This window comes from Acipenser ruthenus, chromosome 6 (assembly GCF_902713425.1).
Source record: "Acipenser ruthenus chromosome 6, fAciRut3.2 maternal haplotype, whole genome shotgun sequence".
In the NCBI taxonomy this organism is placed as follows: Eukaryota; Metazoa; Chordata; class Actinopteri; order Acipenseriformes; family Acipenseridae; genus Acipenser; species Acipenser ruthenus.
Window position 1 is genome coordinate 9229768 of NC_081194.1, and position 17247 is coordinate 9247014.

The following is a 17247-nucleotide window of genomic DNA, read 5'->3' on the forward strand; positions in this document are numbered from 1 at the left end:
GTCAACGGACTGGTGTGAATTTATAGCCCCAACATCAGATAGTATTTCATTCTTCCAAGGGGAAAAAAAGTTGTAATCGGATCATAAAAAACGATTTCCAATATGCATTCAGGGTAAATCTGATGGCACGGTTCAGACTGTTTCATCAAGCAGGGGATCGCGGTAAAAACTACCAACGTCCAAAAAGTTTGATTTTATTGTTTAAAAAAGCTGTTGCTATTGAAATGTAAGCAGCATTGTAGATACAAGACCCCTGTAGAAATATAAATACATACATAAGTACAAGTTTGATGTGCCTCTGTGAAAGTCCCCTTACTGTATCCTACAAGGTTTACGTTCATACGAACAGTGCATTTGCTGCTACGTCATGAAGCTTAAGTGTTTTTAATTTATCATCACCCCGTGCTCAACTCATCACAGTACCAAGCAGGCGGCCTGACCACAAACCACTTGCAAACAGCTCCACTGAAAAAAATGGCAGAAAGGTTTGAGGTGAACTTGCAGATGATCCCTAACAGCGTTCCTGCTGCCAGCTGACGGAGGGAATATTTAAAAAGCCAGTCCTGTCCTTCATTTACCTACCTGTATGTTTTATTGCCTAACTGGAACACTGAGATTGCTATTTGGGCTCCAGCAGCTCTTTCATAGTCTTCAACAAGCATTAACATCAGGCATGAAAATGGTAGCTAATGAAAAAAGGCCACATTTTAACCAGCTAAACATTTCTATGGTTTTATCTCATAGATAACTAGGGTGTACAATTTATTATATAGCTTTCTTTTACAAGGGGAACTACTCCCACAGCTGAGCAGCGGGCCCCAGTCAGCTGCTAGTGAACTGAGTGTCCCGTTCCCTGTTCTACATTGAAATAAACCCAGGGTCGTGTTACACTGTATAACAGCCCTGCATGTCACAGGGGCAGCTGCTGTCTCATTCATCACGGTGGACAAACGGGTTTACAATCAACACTTTTAATTACATTCTGGACACTTGGACTGGGTTTACAGTTACTAGTCACTTTGCAGCACTTTTTAATATATGTACATGTGTTGGGCTTTTGCATTGCATCTGCTTACTTTCTATTAATAAAGGTGCTTTTGTGGTAGCAGTTCATTCTTAATGGAAAGTCAACTAACTACAGCAGAACTCTTGTCAAAAACGGTGACTAATGTGTGGCTAATGATGTTGTTTCTTCCATCTATTTTATTGCTATTATTACTAATTAGTCATTTAACAGACACTTTTATCCAAAGCGACTTACTGAGACTAGTGGATGAATTAAGCATCAACGACTGCTGCTGCAGAGTCACTTGCAATAGGACCTCGGTTTTACGTCTCATCCAAAGGATGGAGCACAAGGAGGTTAAGTGACTTGCTCAGGGTCACACATAGCGAGTCAGCAACTGGGATTGAATTTAGAACTGCCTGATAACAAGCCCCTTTCTTTAACCACAGGACCACCAAGCCTTATGTCCTGGGGCCAGGTCTTGTGAAGTACGATATAGTGGTTAGTAATTTTGTGAAAATGCACTCAGTCCTGTTCTAGTTTTAATTCCACTGAAGTTCGTAAAATGGTCTGCAATTCAATAGACAACAAGAAAATGAGCACTGGCACACACCTGGATGTGTGCAGGGAAATGTGTGTTAAAATTGGTACAATAATTCATCAATTAATTATACTATAACTAATTCTAGACATACAGTACCGTGGTTGGGAAATGAAGATCATGCTATATATGCTATATATGCTATATATGTGAAGTCAGTAATACAATATGAACAGAGCATCTTCTTGAAACAAATTGCTGGGACCTTAATTAATATACAGTACCAGTGCACCCAAGTAAATATGTTCCATGGCCATTTTGCAGTTTTGCCATCCATCATGGTTTGTCATAAGTTACACCGTGTAACAATTTATTTATTTTTTTTTGGTTCCTGGGTAGTAAGTGTTATTTCCTAATTGCTTATGCCTCAAAAGTATAGAACATGGCTATAATTCCCCACAAACTTTGCTTTTGTGACCAGGGCAGTGATATTTTGAAATTTACCTATTTTCCAGAACATTCCAGATAGATTCAGTGCTGAGTAAACTTGGAGTAACTTCTAGAACTTTCTAGAACTTTCCAGTAATATAAATAGTAGTATAAATACAGGGGCCTTAAGCCCACCAGTTCAGTTTAGTTCCAGCTGCCTAAGTGGATACATATCTGCATTTTTCTGAGATGGCATCAAGGTCATAGGAGACTTCAAAATGGTGGCATTCCTGATGGGTCTCCAAGGCGGTTTTACCAAGTTTCCCTGCTATCTTTGCCTTTGGGACAGCAGGGACACCAAGGCGCACTACCACAGGCGGGACTGGCCACAGCGGACCGAGTTCTCTGTGTGGAGGAACAACGTCAAGTGGGAGCCACTGGTGGACCCCCCGGAAGGTGCTGATGCCACCACTGCACATCAAATTGGGCCTTATGAAACAATTTGTCAGAGCTCTAGATAAGGAGTCGGCAGCCTTCAAGTACCTTCAAGACTTCTTCCCTAAGCTGGCTGAGGCAAAGGTCAAAGCCGGTGTCTTTGTCGGACCACAGATAAAGAAGATCCTGGAGTGCAATGAATTCCCCAAGAAGCTCACTAGTAAGGAGAAAGCGGCTTAGAACATCATTGTCGCAGTGGTTCGGGGCTTCCTGGGCAATAACAAGGCCGAAAACTATGTGGAGCTGGTTGAGACTCTGGTGAAGAACTACGGCACAATGGGCTGTAGGATGTCCCTCAAAGTCCATATCCTTGATGCTCATCTTGATAAATTCAAGGAGAACATGGGAGCGTACTCGGAGGAGCAAGGCGAGCGCTTCCACCAGGATATACTGGACTTTGAACGCCGCTACCAAGGACAGTATAACGAGAACATGAAGGGAGACTACATTTGGGGGCTGATTCGTGAAAGTGATTTACAGTATAATCGTAAATCTCAAAAAACTACTCACTTCTAAATCTTTTGTAGTCATTTTTGTATTACTTTAGTATAAATACATGTTAATTTGGATTCATATGTTGTTTTTTTCTGACTTTATGTGAACGAAAAGACACAAATTCGCCCGTTTTCTCATTGGAAATAGGTCAATTTCAAAATATCACTGTCCTGGTCACAAAAGCAAAGTTTGTGGGGAATAATAGCCATTTTCTATACTTTTGAGGCATAAGCAATTAGGAAATAACACTTACTACCCAGGAACACAAATTGTGTTACATAGTGTTATCACTGTTTTAACCAGCCTTACTTTGCTTTCACCATGCTTTACTACACTGTGTAGGGCTTTTACAATGGTGAGATTTTCTGAGGGACTGTACTGTAGCTTTTTTTAACACGATAAACACGTGGAAAAGTTGGGTTCGGTTAAACAAGGAAAGGTAACAAATCCTGTCAAGGGAAGTAAAATACTGGGTCCTGTGCTTCATACAGCAGGGAAGGTGAGACGTGATGGGTGTAAAACTGAGAGGACAACACGAGCATCATTGAGAGAGAGTGGGGAACACCTGGATACTGGTTACAATTCCCATACAGAAAATAAATATACAAGAAATATATTTTAAAACGTGTGTTGAAATAAAATGGCCACAAAAAGATATTGAAACACATTGTAAAAATATATATAATTGTATATATTTAAAATATAACGTCTGGTAAGGAATTAAATGAACATTTTAAGAATTGTTAAAATGTACTAAAGAAAATGTTACAGAGAAACAGTGTGGCCTTTTTTTTGTTTTGTTTTGTTTTAGAATGTATTGCAATATATTTTGATGAAATCCAAAATATATTTTAGAATTTTGTCTTCTATAAAATATATCTTGTATTTTTGTAGGAATGCACTGCAATGTATTTTGAATGTTTTCTGAAATGTATGAGAATATATATTTAAAAATATATCGCACTATACAGCATATATTTAGGACAGAGATGACAATACATTTCCATGAATTTTAAATATATATTTTTATTGCTTTGACATATACTGCAATATATTACTTTTTTGTATGGGAAGAAATCCCATCGTACTAAGAGTATAAGACACATGCAAACATTTTTCTATAAGCAGTTTTTATACCCCGACTCGCGTGTTTCATGTAATTTCTGCTCATGATTAAAGTTCTGCCAATTATACAAAAACAATAAACAATTTGTTCAGATATATACTTTAGCACTGGATGAAATTCCTATCGGAAAAATATCCGTCTTGACAACAGAGCACGGTTCAATAGCCGGCAGCCACAGACAAAGCCTGTCCGCCTGCAGCCGCAGCTAATATGTAGCTAGGCTATTATCTATAAGATACACTGGTATATGTCTTTTTTTTGTAATATGTAGTGAAATAATAATTAAAACGTGTATCTTGTGACGTCATTTCCATCTGATACAAACCAACGGATGCAAATCTTTCAGCTTTCCTACGATTCATCAACTCTCACAGAACTTGCCTGCCCTCTGCTGGTCAAAATTAGATACCAAAATTAGGTTTAACATACTGGTTAACAGACACCTATGGAACTTACTGTAAGTTTTCATCATAAGCCTGTGCACAGCAAGTACAACATAATTATGTTATCTTTGCTAATCTGTTGTTGCCATCATTTGTTGTGGTGTTTTCTATTTTTGTTTTCTTGAATCCATTTGTCCTACTCTGTCCACAAGTACGTAATCATTTTTTGGTTTGTTTGTTTTTTTTTACTTTTGAATTCAGCATCGCATTTCCAGTCATCCGCTAGCTAGAGGGGGCTGCACGAGAGTTTTGTGCGATGTAAGCGTAAGGAGACCCTCGCTGAACCAACCTCTCCTCGGTGGTTACCCATGGCCACCGACTAAGCGTCTACAAGCAGAGAAGAGTGTAAACAAAGTGAGTGATGGCTGTTAAACAAACGTGACGTTAGGGTAGAACAGGTAAACAGTTTCCAATGAGACCGAGGTGGTTTGCGGTTTTGAACCTTTGTTTTAACTCACTGAAGTGCTGAAGTGTTGCATTTGCAAACGAGACTGTCTTTGTGACACAAGGAAAAGCCATTTCTATTTCTTTCCTTTTCAAGGTTGCATGGACGTACGTAAGTTTGATTTAAAACGACGTATTTTGTCCGGTATCGAGGCGGGCGGAGGGGAAGCAGATTATTTCTGCGTTATATAACAGAAAGATGGAAGATGAGGGGTCTGTTTCTCCCATGTTACACTTGGATCTGTATAATTTTGAATCTTCCGAAGCGGAGAAGAGCAGGTACGTTCTGACTAGCCCGAGATCGCTGGAAGCGTGTGCTAGGATAGGATTGAGACCTGTAGAACTTTTGCACAAACCGTTGTCCGAGTTTGTGGATGAAAATCCAGACACCCCACTGAGAACTGTCACTGAACTCTATGAATTGCATGAAAAGCAACGTAGGAGAGAATTACGCGATTGCAGAGAGGAGAGGCTGAAAATTATAGAGGAGGAAAAGGAAGGTAGAACCCCTATACCAACCAGCGTGCCAGTGTCTACCATTCAGAAAAACACAACGCTGGTTTCAGAGACCAAAGAAGAAGATAAAGTTAATAACAGTTCTGAATCACTTGGGAGAAACAGGTCTTCAGAATGGACAAGAAACAATAACGACAAGTCAGAAGCTAGCAAAAAGTCACCCTCCTCAGATTATAAAGCACAAAAGCTGGCCAAAGTGGAATTGAAAAACACAGGTGTTCCGGGCTATGTGGGCACCAGCTTGAGCCTGGGGGATCTGAGCCATTACCCTGCCACTGAGAAGAAACTGCAGAAACTTTTGATGGCCGTCAGGAGGGAAACCTGCGTATCGGTCCCTGAGAGGGACAGAAAAATTGCCGCTTTGATGCTTGCCAAGCACGAGGAGAAGAAATCACGGCAGCAGCTTAGACTAAGAACTGAGCAGCTCTGGGAGGAGGGGAAGAGGAAGGAGAGGCTGCAGAAGGCGAGGGAGGAGAGGGAGAGGAGGCAGCAACTGGGCCGCAGCATGGAGCGCTGGCAGCGGGAGCTGGCGGCGCGGAAGAGCCAGGTGCAGCTTAAGGAGGCGCTGCTGGCAGAGGAGAGAGAGAGAGCGGCCGCCCTGCACCGGGACAAGTGGCACAGGCTGGCAGCGGAGCAGGAGGCCAGGAGGCTGGAGAAGATCGAGGGAGCCAGGTATGAAGCAGACTGCAAGAAGCGCTACCAGGAGCAGCTGCTGAGGGAGAAGGAGCAGGACGAGGAGGCAGTCAGGGAGAAGCAGTGCCAGGAGGTGCAGGAGAAGATCTTCCGGGCCTCCCAGAGCAAGCTGCTGAAGGAGATGAAGGAGAGGGAGAAGATCCAGCAGGAGAACCGACACGAGAAGCTGAAGCACCTGCTCCTCAAGAGGGAGGTGGAGGAGCAGGCCAAAGCAGAGGAGCTCCTCAAGAGGACGGCCCTGGAGAAGAAGCTGCAGAAATCCCAGGAGAAGCACAAGCAGGTGCTGGAGGAACGCAGCAGGCAGCTCACGGAAAGGTGCACCAGGGAGCAGGAGCAGGTCATCCTGGCCAGGATCCGGGCGGAGAATCGCGAGCAGGAGCAGCAGAGGCACAAGGAGGCGCAGGCCCAGCTCACCCACAGGAAGATCCAGCAGGCCGGCGAGTCCGCGGGGGAGACGGTACGCCGCAAAGCGCAGGAAGCCAGGAGGGTCAACGCTGAGAAGAAACGCTCCCACCAGCTGCTGATGCAGAAGGTGGAGGAGGAGGAGGAGTGGCACCGGCGGGGGCTGCAGGAGGGCATCCACAAGAAGAACAGGAAGAGCGAGCGGATCCTGCAGGAGAAGAAAGCTGTCATCGAGGAGTCCCGCAAAGTGGCCCGCGCCTCCCTCCAGGTGAGGGAGAGTGTGAGGGAGCAGATCAACAGCCGCTCATTCGACCAGATGGCACTCGAGGCCCAGCTCAGAGCCAGCCTGACCAAAATCAAACTGTAGCACTGTGGAGGACACCTTCACAACCAGCACACCAAGCGTTAACCTCGTGTTTTTGTATCTGTGAACTTCCTGGGGCAGCTGAAAAGGAGACTGCTTGCTGTTTTCTAACATAACAGGTGTGGTTTATGAAATTCATTGAAGGTGTGCCTCTTCTCTGTATAGTGACTCTAACAGAGTAATGCCACAGGCACAGCATCATACTTAGCCTCCCTAACGTTTCAATTTTATAATCTAGTGGAAGTGTTTGAATGTTGCCAGTTTGCAGTATAAAGGGATCTGTTTTTTTGTTGTTTTGTTCAACCCCCCCCCCCCCCCCCCCTTTTACCAACAGTGTTTGACATGCCCAACACAAACTCTTATAAAACATAGATTCAGAATACTACAAGGGTGACGTAATACAAGGCTTTCTGTTTTCTGTCAGTACTGAAGGAACAGGTTGCAGGTGACATGTTCATGAAGTTCTTCCAATCAATTTCATTTTGTTGAGAGAAAACACGTCTGTAAAGCGAACACTGTTTCCACAAGGCAAAAAAATAAAATGAGTCAAACAAAAAAGTAATACAAGTATCACTAAGATATGAACACACTAAATTGTGCAGCCTACATACATTCTTTAACAGTATTTATTATTTATTATTATGCTGTGTAAATAGCCTTGATTAACCTGTGTGGGCATGTCGTTTCAGGCTTACAGTTTCTACTTAAAATCTTTAATTATGTCTTTATAATAATGTTTTTTATCCTGAATCTTATCAATCGATCACTGATTTCCAAAGCTATACAGTAAAACTTCAAAACCCAAGCTAATTGGGACCAGGGGGTGTTCGGATAATCTAATTGTTCTGATAATCAATTTAATGTTTTACATGATACAAAAAATATATAATTCACCATTTTACCTGTAAATATATAAACTACAGAACTGCACTGTTCTGTAAATACCCGAAATTCAGGGCTGCATTTCCTTTGCAAGCAGGGCAGAAGAGGACAGCACACAAGACAGGATAACAAGGGGCTGTTCATATAATAGAGGTGTTTGGATAAGCAGGGTTCTAAAGTTTTACTGTACTAGTGTGCAGAGACTTTTCCATATGACCTGTGGCTTGCATGAACGTTTAGTCATGTTGATATTTGAATATGTTTTTCACTGACAAGTACAAGTCCCACTTTTTGAAAACCAATGAAACATGACATTGCTGTTATTCTGTTTTCTAATGGACAGTAACAGGTTCCATTGACACTGCTCCGAGGGGGCTGACTGGAGTGAAAGCCCAGTTCTGTGCCTCTCACTTACAAAACCGAATGGCTTGACGTACCATGTACTTACATTGGCGACTTCAATGGTTTGATGCTTGTTCATAGCTCTTGTCTGTAGAATCATGCTTGAAAAGTGGCTCTGAAGTATGTATCTCTAGCATTGTTAAAATAGATGCAGCCAAGCTGATATGTTGACACGTTGTATTGGTAATGATGAAATACTAAAATAATTCTGTACACTTTTCAAAGAATTGGACACGTTTGTGCTCGATATCAACTTGGTTGTTCACTGTGTGTTTTAGTACCACTTTTTTTGGTAAGAAACATTTGACCTTATTGCTACTGTAATTAACCTCAATTGTTTCTAGTTTCCCTTCCTTAACACCTTGTCTAGTGTAAAACTCTAATTGTCATTGACAGCAGTAGGGCATGATGGGCTGTCGCTGTGTTAATTGCTATTCTACTCATGCACTTTTAGCTCCCTGCCTGCACAGACCTATATTAAACTCTGACCCCAAACAACTTTGCATGCCAGCAGAAACTAGTGTGTCACTTTTAAGCTTCCTACAGCTTAACCTGGGGCATAACTAGTGGCTATTAAACAACAGTCCTCTTGCATCAGAATCTGCAATCTTTTATAGTGCATTGTGGGTATGGTTTTATCATGTCCTACTTCAGCATTATCGAAGAGAGCACAGCTTACTGACATTTACTGCTCCTAATGGGGTGGATGGAGCTAGAGTAGTTTAAAAGCAGTGCTCTCAGTTTAATTTCTGACAGGTATTGGTACTAAAGAGGTGTTTCCGCCTGAGATTAAGCTAAGGCGTTTCAGTTTTAGATAGCAAGTCCTGATGAACCACACAAGATTTTCTGTATGGAAAATAATCTAGCAGACTCTGACCACTTCAACTGGACGGCATATACTGAGTGTCTGTGTCACATTGATTGAATAAATGTTTGTAAGGATGTTTTACTGTACTATCTATGTGTGATACCCTGTTTTTAAAGTTTGAGTGCTTTCTTTTCAAAAACATACATACTGTTTTGTTTTACTTGTAATTGTATATTTTGTGTGTGTGTGTTTTTTTCTTAAAAATTTATTTAAAAAAATAAATAAATAAAGTTTATTTTAATTACTGAAAAGGGTTTCATTTGTGTCATTTATTTAATGTTTTCTTTCCTATCAGGGTTGACATTGACCTGAATCTATTTTTTTTTTTTAAAGATACATGTTAATGTTTTAAGAATTGACTTATCAGCTGTTCTGTGGTATTATCAATAAACTATATTACAAAATATTACAGTTAAACAGTAAAAAGAAAAAATAGATATTTTCCAATTTTATCTTCTACTTCAGTATCTCATTTGCAAAAAAAAGCATTTTTACAATCCTTATTACAGAACATGCAGTTAGAAAAGTAGGTACCTGCTCTACATGAATTGCCAAAACACAGAACAAACAGAGAATACAAAACACAAGGGATATAAACACAGGGATCTAACTTCTAGTTTATTTTGATCATTTGGTGTACTGTGCATTCTGAGTGGTTCTATAATACTGTGTCTGTTGATTCATGGGCTGCTAGTTGCCTATTTAAAATGTGGTAACGCTTTAAAATAATGGCCGCACATTCATAATGAATTCTGGCTGCATAGCATACGAATAACACCTTCCTGTGAGTTCTGAAGTCATTCATTTTCAATTCAGCCCTGTTCATTCATCATGATTTAAAAACATCCTAATGAATTCACTGTTTAATGTTGATTCTTCACTAATTCATGCCCTCTTACTTGCCCACCAGGAGCTTGAGAGATGTGTTAAATCACATATTAATGCATGCTGTGTCTTGTTACAAAGTTAGATGGAATGAATACGGGTAATAACATCTGCATGAATTAACAGGGCTGAATTCAAGAATTACTATAAGTATTACTATAATATTACTCAGAGGAAGTGCACAAGGTATTCATTATTTTAAAGTTACCGAAAAAACAATATAAGTAATTGAAATACCAACCAATCAGGATAATGAAAACAAAATTAAAAGGTAAAGCAAAAAAAACCAAAACAATGAAAATGTATTGTACTTTGAAGTTACTTAACAAGAGAGCAAGTGAAGCCAACAATAGTCAAATAGTTAACTAGCCAGGGCCTCGTGTGTATTTCTGGAACAAGTGTACCTGGGCAGCAGTGTGGAGTAGTGGTTAGGGCTCTGGACTCTTGACCGGAGGGTTGTGGGTTCAATCCCAGGTGGGAAACACTGCTGCTGTACCCTTGTGCATGGTACTTTACCTAGATTGCTCCAGTAAAAACCCAACTGTATAAATGAGTAATTGTATGTAAAAATAATGTAATTGTATGTAAAAATAATGTGATATCCTGTAACAATTGTAAGTCGCCCTGGATAAGGGCGTCTGCTAAGAAACATAAGAAAATATTTCATTACATTTTTGCAATTATTATTATTATTATTATTATTATTATTATTATTATTATTATTATTATTATTATTATTATTATTATTATTATTATTATTATTATTGTGTGTGGGGGGTGGTTATGGTTACCTATATAAAATACATATTATATTAAGGATCAGAATACCAATAATTTCAAACTGTTTTGCAACAAGATGTGTAATTTTAAGGGGTCTAAATTGAGTACCTAAATTCTGCATCCAGAACAAAAAAAAAAAACTGGCTGAAAACCTGGAGTCTGGTTTTTAAACGGCATGGCTGAGGTGGAGCACTCGTCGCTGCAGTATATGAGGGCATCCGATCTCTTCTAATTGGATAGGAGGTGTTCCATTACAGGCTGATAACTACAGCTCTGTGATGTCATATTTCACCGACAAACTACAATGAGATAATGAAACAGCACGTTTTTCCAACGTTCAAGAACATACGATCGTGTGCTGCAGAAAACTCACTTCCTGTTTACATGAATTCATGTATTAAATAAAAAATACTATTAATAAAGTATATATTAAGAATACAATAATTAGCGGTAGATGTTTGAATAGGACAGTTTGGCTGTTGTCTTGTGTTTTGACTGAGGATATTTTCAAGGTCATTTTTGGAATGCCTTCAGAAACAAACAAAAAACAGTTACCTAAAGTATATGGTTGAGATGTCCTTACTCTGAATCAATTATCATTAAAAGCAAAGCAGTAGTAATACTGTACTTAGTCTCTTATATTTGTATCTTCTCTGCTAAAAAAGCATAATATTTCTAACCCCCCCTTCAATATGCAAGGAGGTTTAACACTACACAGTATACAAAGAGCCATCTGTTTGCTTAACCCTTTCATGCATAACAAATTGAAAATACCAGACATTGCTTTGCATGGGGATAAAAATTGCATCCTTATATGAGACTATCATGCATTTGCGTCTTCCATATCCGTCCCCTATACAGACTGCACGAAGGGGTTAAAGATTGGCGATGTCCTAATTTTCGTAAATTGATTTCACATGGGCAGCAATATGTGACTTTAAATGGTCAGATTACTGTGTTACGCACCTGGAGAACAGCCTCCTTTGTTTTGGTTTATTTTGGTTTATAAATATCGTAAGATATTTCTATGGATATTTTGTAAACCTAACTAAGATACTCGAGATGCTCAAGGGGCTGAGAATGCAGGACACTTCATAACCAAATACATCAAGTATTTATCAGCAGGTATTAAATAAATCCATTCATTAATGTTTCTTTCAAAACAAGACGTCCTTCCCTCAGCTTTACAACTGAGTACCAATCAATGGCAATTACACATTGAGTGCTTTAAAAGCAGATTGGAAGCAAATTTTCCTGTCCTCCGGGGTGATGAAATGTTCACTGCCGTACTGCCATGCCGAGGCTGTAAACCGAAAAGGACAGCTTTTCTTGTTTTGAAATCAACACATTAACGAATGGAATCATCTTCTATAATAATAATACAAATTATAATCTTTTTTATATTATAGCTCTTTGCACTGAAGCATCTCAAAGCACTTTGAAAAGAAATAGCAGGGGCTACAGTATGCCTATGATGGGGCCTGTGTAAAGCTGTGAGATTCTTTGTGTTTGTTTTCATTCGGTGCTGATGATCAATGATAATTATGGTTTGTGATTGACCTTGACAGTATATAGTTGCAATGATCTGCGTGGAGCACACACTTGGTTTTAATACCTTTTCTTTTGGTTGCTCCCCTATAATGCTTTGATGGAACTGGTGGCAACTTATTGGTCATGTTACGCTTGTCTTCCAATGCTAAGGACAAACAACGCAGCACCTGCTCATGACGCCAAGTAAACTGTCCTTGGCTAAGACCCACCTTACATCCCTGACAAAATGTGCCTTAATATTGCTGGTGATGAACACAAAGGACATGACGGATCCTCTCCTACACAGAGGTTTAGGTTCTGTGGTGATGTTCCCATCACCACAGAACCATGTGGTGATGAGAACATCATATGTTGACCTGATAAGGAAACTGATCCTGCTCTTTTCCATTATCCATAGGTCTCGCCAGCCTCCAACTCTCCCATCTCATCCATTCTCCCTGCTTGGCCTGGGAAATGGCCTTTACCACCTCATCCTCTCTTCCTGCTTTTGCACCTTATTGACTACCAGCTTCCTCCATTGAACTGGGGCTGCCTTGTGCCATGTAGGAGGAGCTGAACTGAGACCAAGACCTCTTCCGTGCTGAATTTGCCCTATGATATCACCGATTCGAAGGGCAGCCTTTGCATCTTCCACAGCTTCCTTTGCCGCCCACTTCCTTCCAGTTTTCAACACAGGTGCTGCCTCCCTTACATATTTATCGTGTGACTCTACTAATGTCATTTCCAGTCAGACTTTGGCACACTTAAACTCCTCTGTCAGAGCGGAGACTGGTAGCTGCAGTATTCCTTTACCATAAAATCCCACTCTGCTGAGGCAGCGTGGAACTCCCAACCATTTCCTGATGTATGAACTGATTAAAGCTTCCAACTTCTCTACTGTTATCAAGGCAACCTCGTATACAGTCAGTGACCATAGCAGCCTTGGCAGTAGACCAAACTGAAAGCACCAGTAAAGTGCTGCTGTCTGTGCTCTTCAACCCTTCCACTGCTTGTTGTCTCACTTCTCCCACACAAACTGTGTCCTTTAGGTCCCCATCATACCATCTCCCAAGACTCTTCACTGGCTTCTCAAACACAGTTGATATTGCCTCACCATTAATGTAGAACCTTTTATCCACTACTTTACCTTTAACTATAGAGACGTTCCTTGATTTAGCAGGCTTGAACTTCATTCGTGCCCATTCAATGTTATAGATTAGTTTGCCCAATAACCGATTAGTGCAGGCTACTGTTGTAGTCATGGTTGTCATGTCATCCATGTATACTAGAATTGGTGGCAGTCACATTCCAGAAGCCAAGCGTTCACCTCCCACTACCCATTTTGATGCCCTAATAATTACTTCCATTGCCATGGTAAAAGCCAGTGGAGAAATGGTGCATCCTGCCATTATTCCAGCTTCTAGGCATTGCCATGTAGTACTGAATTCTGAAATGCTGCCCAAAGAAGTTCATGTGGCACTGAACTTCATTTGGCATTAGCCAAATCCAGGAATGTCACATGGAGCTCCTTCCTCTCCTTTTTAGCTGATTGAATTTGTTGCCAGATCACATTGATGTGTTCTAAGCATCTTGGGAAACCTGGATTGCCCGCTTTTTGTACTGAAGTGTCAATGAAGCAATTCTTTAATACGTAAGTTGACAATCTCTGAGCAATAATGCTGAAGAAAATCTTGCCTTCCACATTTAACAGGGAAATAAGCCAAAACTGACTGATGCTTCTAGAATCATTTTCTTTTGGTATAAAGACTCCACCTGCTCGGCACCATGCTCTTGGTACAACCTGTTTTCCCCATGCCACTTTCATCAATTTCCACAGGATTTGTAGAACTCTAGAAGTACTCTTGTACATTCTGTACGGAACTCCATTAGGCCCTGGAGATGATGACGCCCTTGCTTTTTTCAAAGCTTGTTCTACTTCTTTCCACTTAGGTGCACAGTCCTCCATTTGGTATTCTGGTGGATTAATAGGTGGGAATCGACACAGGCTCCTGCTTTTTTGAATCTGTGTGTTTCCTCAAAATATCTCTCCAGCTCAACCTTAGATGCTTTTAGTGTACTATTTTTCTCACTAGTGAATAACTTCTTTACAAATTTGAATGGGTCTTTATAAAAGTTAGTTCTCACACACTGCTTCTTTTTGTAGCGTTTCCGTAGGCGCTCAGCTTTGCGCAATGTTGCAAAGCTTATCTTTTATGACCCTTTGTAACAGATTAAGTCCCTCCTCCTGACTTTTTTTTCTGCTCCTCCATTGCTTCCTCAGCTGCCTCCTTTCTCTAACTAAGCGTTCAATCTCCTGTTGCTGTTAAGACTTTCCAGGAATAGTTTGTACCTTTTCCTTCCTTTTTTCAACTCCAAACCTCTCGCTTCCATATGTGTAGATGATGTCCCCAAATTTACAGTCTCTATGTGTCTGACTCAAAAACTCCCACAGCTCCAAAACTCTGTTCTCCCAGCCCTTCTCTCTGCCAGGGTTACATTTCGCTAGTTACAAACAGTGTAGTGTAGTTACAAATAAACAAAACGTGTTTTTTTTATTTTTTTATTTTTTTTTTACTTTGGGTCGTGGGTTAATTATTGCTGTGTTCATTTGAGTCGCCAATCAAAAGAGTTTGGGAATTTACAGTATCTCTGAAATAAGCGAGTCAGCACACACCGCCATGCGCTAATGAAACTGGTCTCACCATCACGTTCTCCAATTGCTTGCTAATTATAAAGAATAGTTTTATACTTTTTTTCTGTAATGTAATTACCATACTTTTGTTCCGCAACCTGGGTATTTAATAAAACGTGGACTCAACTTGACGTGATGTACACGGTCTCGTGACTTTTGTTAAGATCACGTGATATACGCACTGCCCCAAACAATTATTCAAACAATTATTGTTTGAATTTTTTTTGTGCTCCACTGTAAATTGCAGTGTTTGTACAGGTACGGTTTCTTTCCCAGCTCCTCCCTTCTCTTAGGTAGTTGTCACGTCCTTGTGAATGGAATTATCATTACCACCTGGGCAACACAAATCAGTGGTGTGGATAAATCAACTAGTATTAGGACTAACCGCAGAGATATACTACAAATCCTGAATTAAGAGGGGATTTTCTGTGTATTTTTTTTTTTTTTTATCAAATTATAAGATAAATTGAAAAAAAATTACAGACACATTACAGACACTTATTTTTTTTTTAAACAAACATGTTTTTGTAAAAGTAATTCAATACAAAAACACATCAAAACTGTTTAAAAAAAAAAAAATTAAAAACCTGTTATGTCTGATGCCGTATGCTGAGAATATTTGCCTTAAATCCAAACAAATTCAAATAATGAAATTGCACATCGTAACGTTTAAAGTATTTTTTTTAAAACACTTAAAAAAAATAAATTATATATATATAATGGTAAAGAAAGGTAAAAACGCAGGAGGGGTGACAGAGGAAGTTATTGATGCGAGAGACTGGGGAAGCCCTATACTTTACTCCAGTAAGGGTGATGTCTGAGGATGTCCTAAAATGGACACCGTACGCAGACCTGAACAGCCTCTGGATAGACTGCTATGGGATGTTCCGCCACTCTTCGTGTACAGCTACAGCCAGCTGGCGAAGGTTGGCAGGTTGCGGTTGTCTCCTGTGGATGGCACTGGCAATTTGGTCCCACAGATGTTCTATTGGACTCAGGTCAGGAGATAAAGCTGGCCAAGAGACCTCGACATTGTTTTATTGAAGGCGTGCAATTGTAATCCTAGCACTGTGTGGTCTTGCATTGTCCTGCTGGAAAAATCAACACTTCCGGATTGGCTGGATGAACGGAAAAACTGTTGCCTCAAGGACTTAGTCAATGTACCGCTGAGCAGTAAGGTTGCCCTCAATCTGCACCAAAGGCATTCTTATATTAAAGGAGATTCCTCCCCACATCATCACACTTCCACTGCCCCACTGGGTGGCTTGAACAACACAACAGTCAGCATAATGCTCACCATGACGTCTCCACACACGCTGTCTTCCATCAGGTCTGTCAAAGGCAAAGCATCATTCATCAGTGAATAAAATACACCACCACTCTCTCTAACACCTCCTCAGATGTTCTCTGGCCCACAGAAGTCGGCGATTTTCTCTCTCAGCTATCAGCATGTTACCCCTGAATGGCCTCCGAGCATTCAAATCATTTTCATGTGGACAGCGAGCTACAGTCATTCTGCTGATGCGCGGGTTATATTTCTTCCTGGAATTTCTTGTGCTGTTGCCACTGCAGTCTGAAAACAATTACACAGATGGATCAGTCGGATGTGACGACCCTCTGCATTCCAGGATGTGGCCTGTCCCTCACAGAGCCGGTTTCCTGGTTTCTCTGGACTAGTTTATTGATTGTTAAAGCAGAACATCTCATTCTCTGTGCAACTTCCTCCTTCAATCATGCCGAAAACCACGCGATTGCTCAAGCGGGGCATGGTCGTATCTTTCGCTGTTGCGTTAATTAAAATCATGTCTTTTCAAACGGGTATTTATACAGATTCTTTATCAACTCATTTTGGCAATTTTAACTCAACTCAAATACCAAACACTGAGCACCTGCTGTTTTTATGAAATCACATGACTTGAGCTCAGCATTTTGTTATCCCAAGGAACAATACTACTCAAACAATCAACAAACCTATCTGCTCACTATTTAAAATGTAAATAACATTATGTATGTGCCCAATGCTGTTGCGTTTTCATTGTGCATTAGTATATATATATATATATATATGTGTAAATATTATGAATTGTAAATAGCAAGTCAATTTGGTTTTGCACAATGTACAAAATAAGTTGCTGTATTCCTTTGTTTTAATTAAATGTGCATAAACTTTTTTTTTTAAACTGCACAGAAGAGATGAGTCTGCAATACATTCCAAGGGTTAATAAAATAAAAATAAAAAATTAAACCAAACAGG

At 40.3% G+C, this 17247-nt stretch overlaps 1 protein-coding gene across 1 annotated transcript; it reads left to right on the plus strand.

Moving 5' to 3' along the window:
* The first annotated feature begins 4811 nt into the window (after positions 1-4811).
* On the plus strand, positions 4812-9347 carry LOC117411609 (coiled-coil domain-containing protein 177). Its single transcript, XM_034019278.3, has one exon. It carries the CDS (start codon positions 5179-5181, stop codon positions 6955-6957), a length of 1779 nt encoding a protein of 592 aa, XP_033875169.1. The 5' UTR covers positions 4812-5178; the 3' UTR covers positions 6958-9347.
* Positions 9348-17247: the final 7900 nt, after the last annotated feature.

What these genes read in the sequence shown, in the direction of transcription:
- LOC117411609 (XM_034019278.3), top strand. Translation starts at nt 5,179, where the DNA reads ATGGAAGATGAGGGGTCTGTTTCTCCCATGTTACACTTGGATCTGTAT.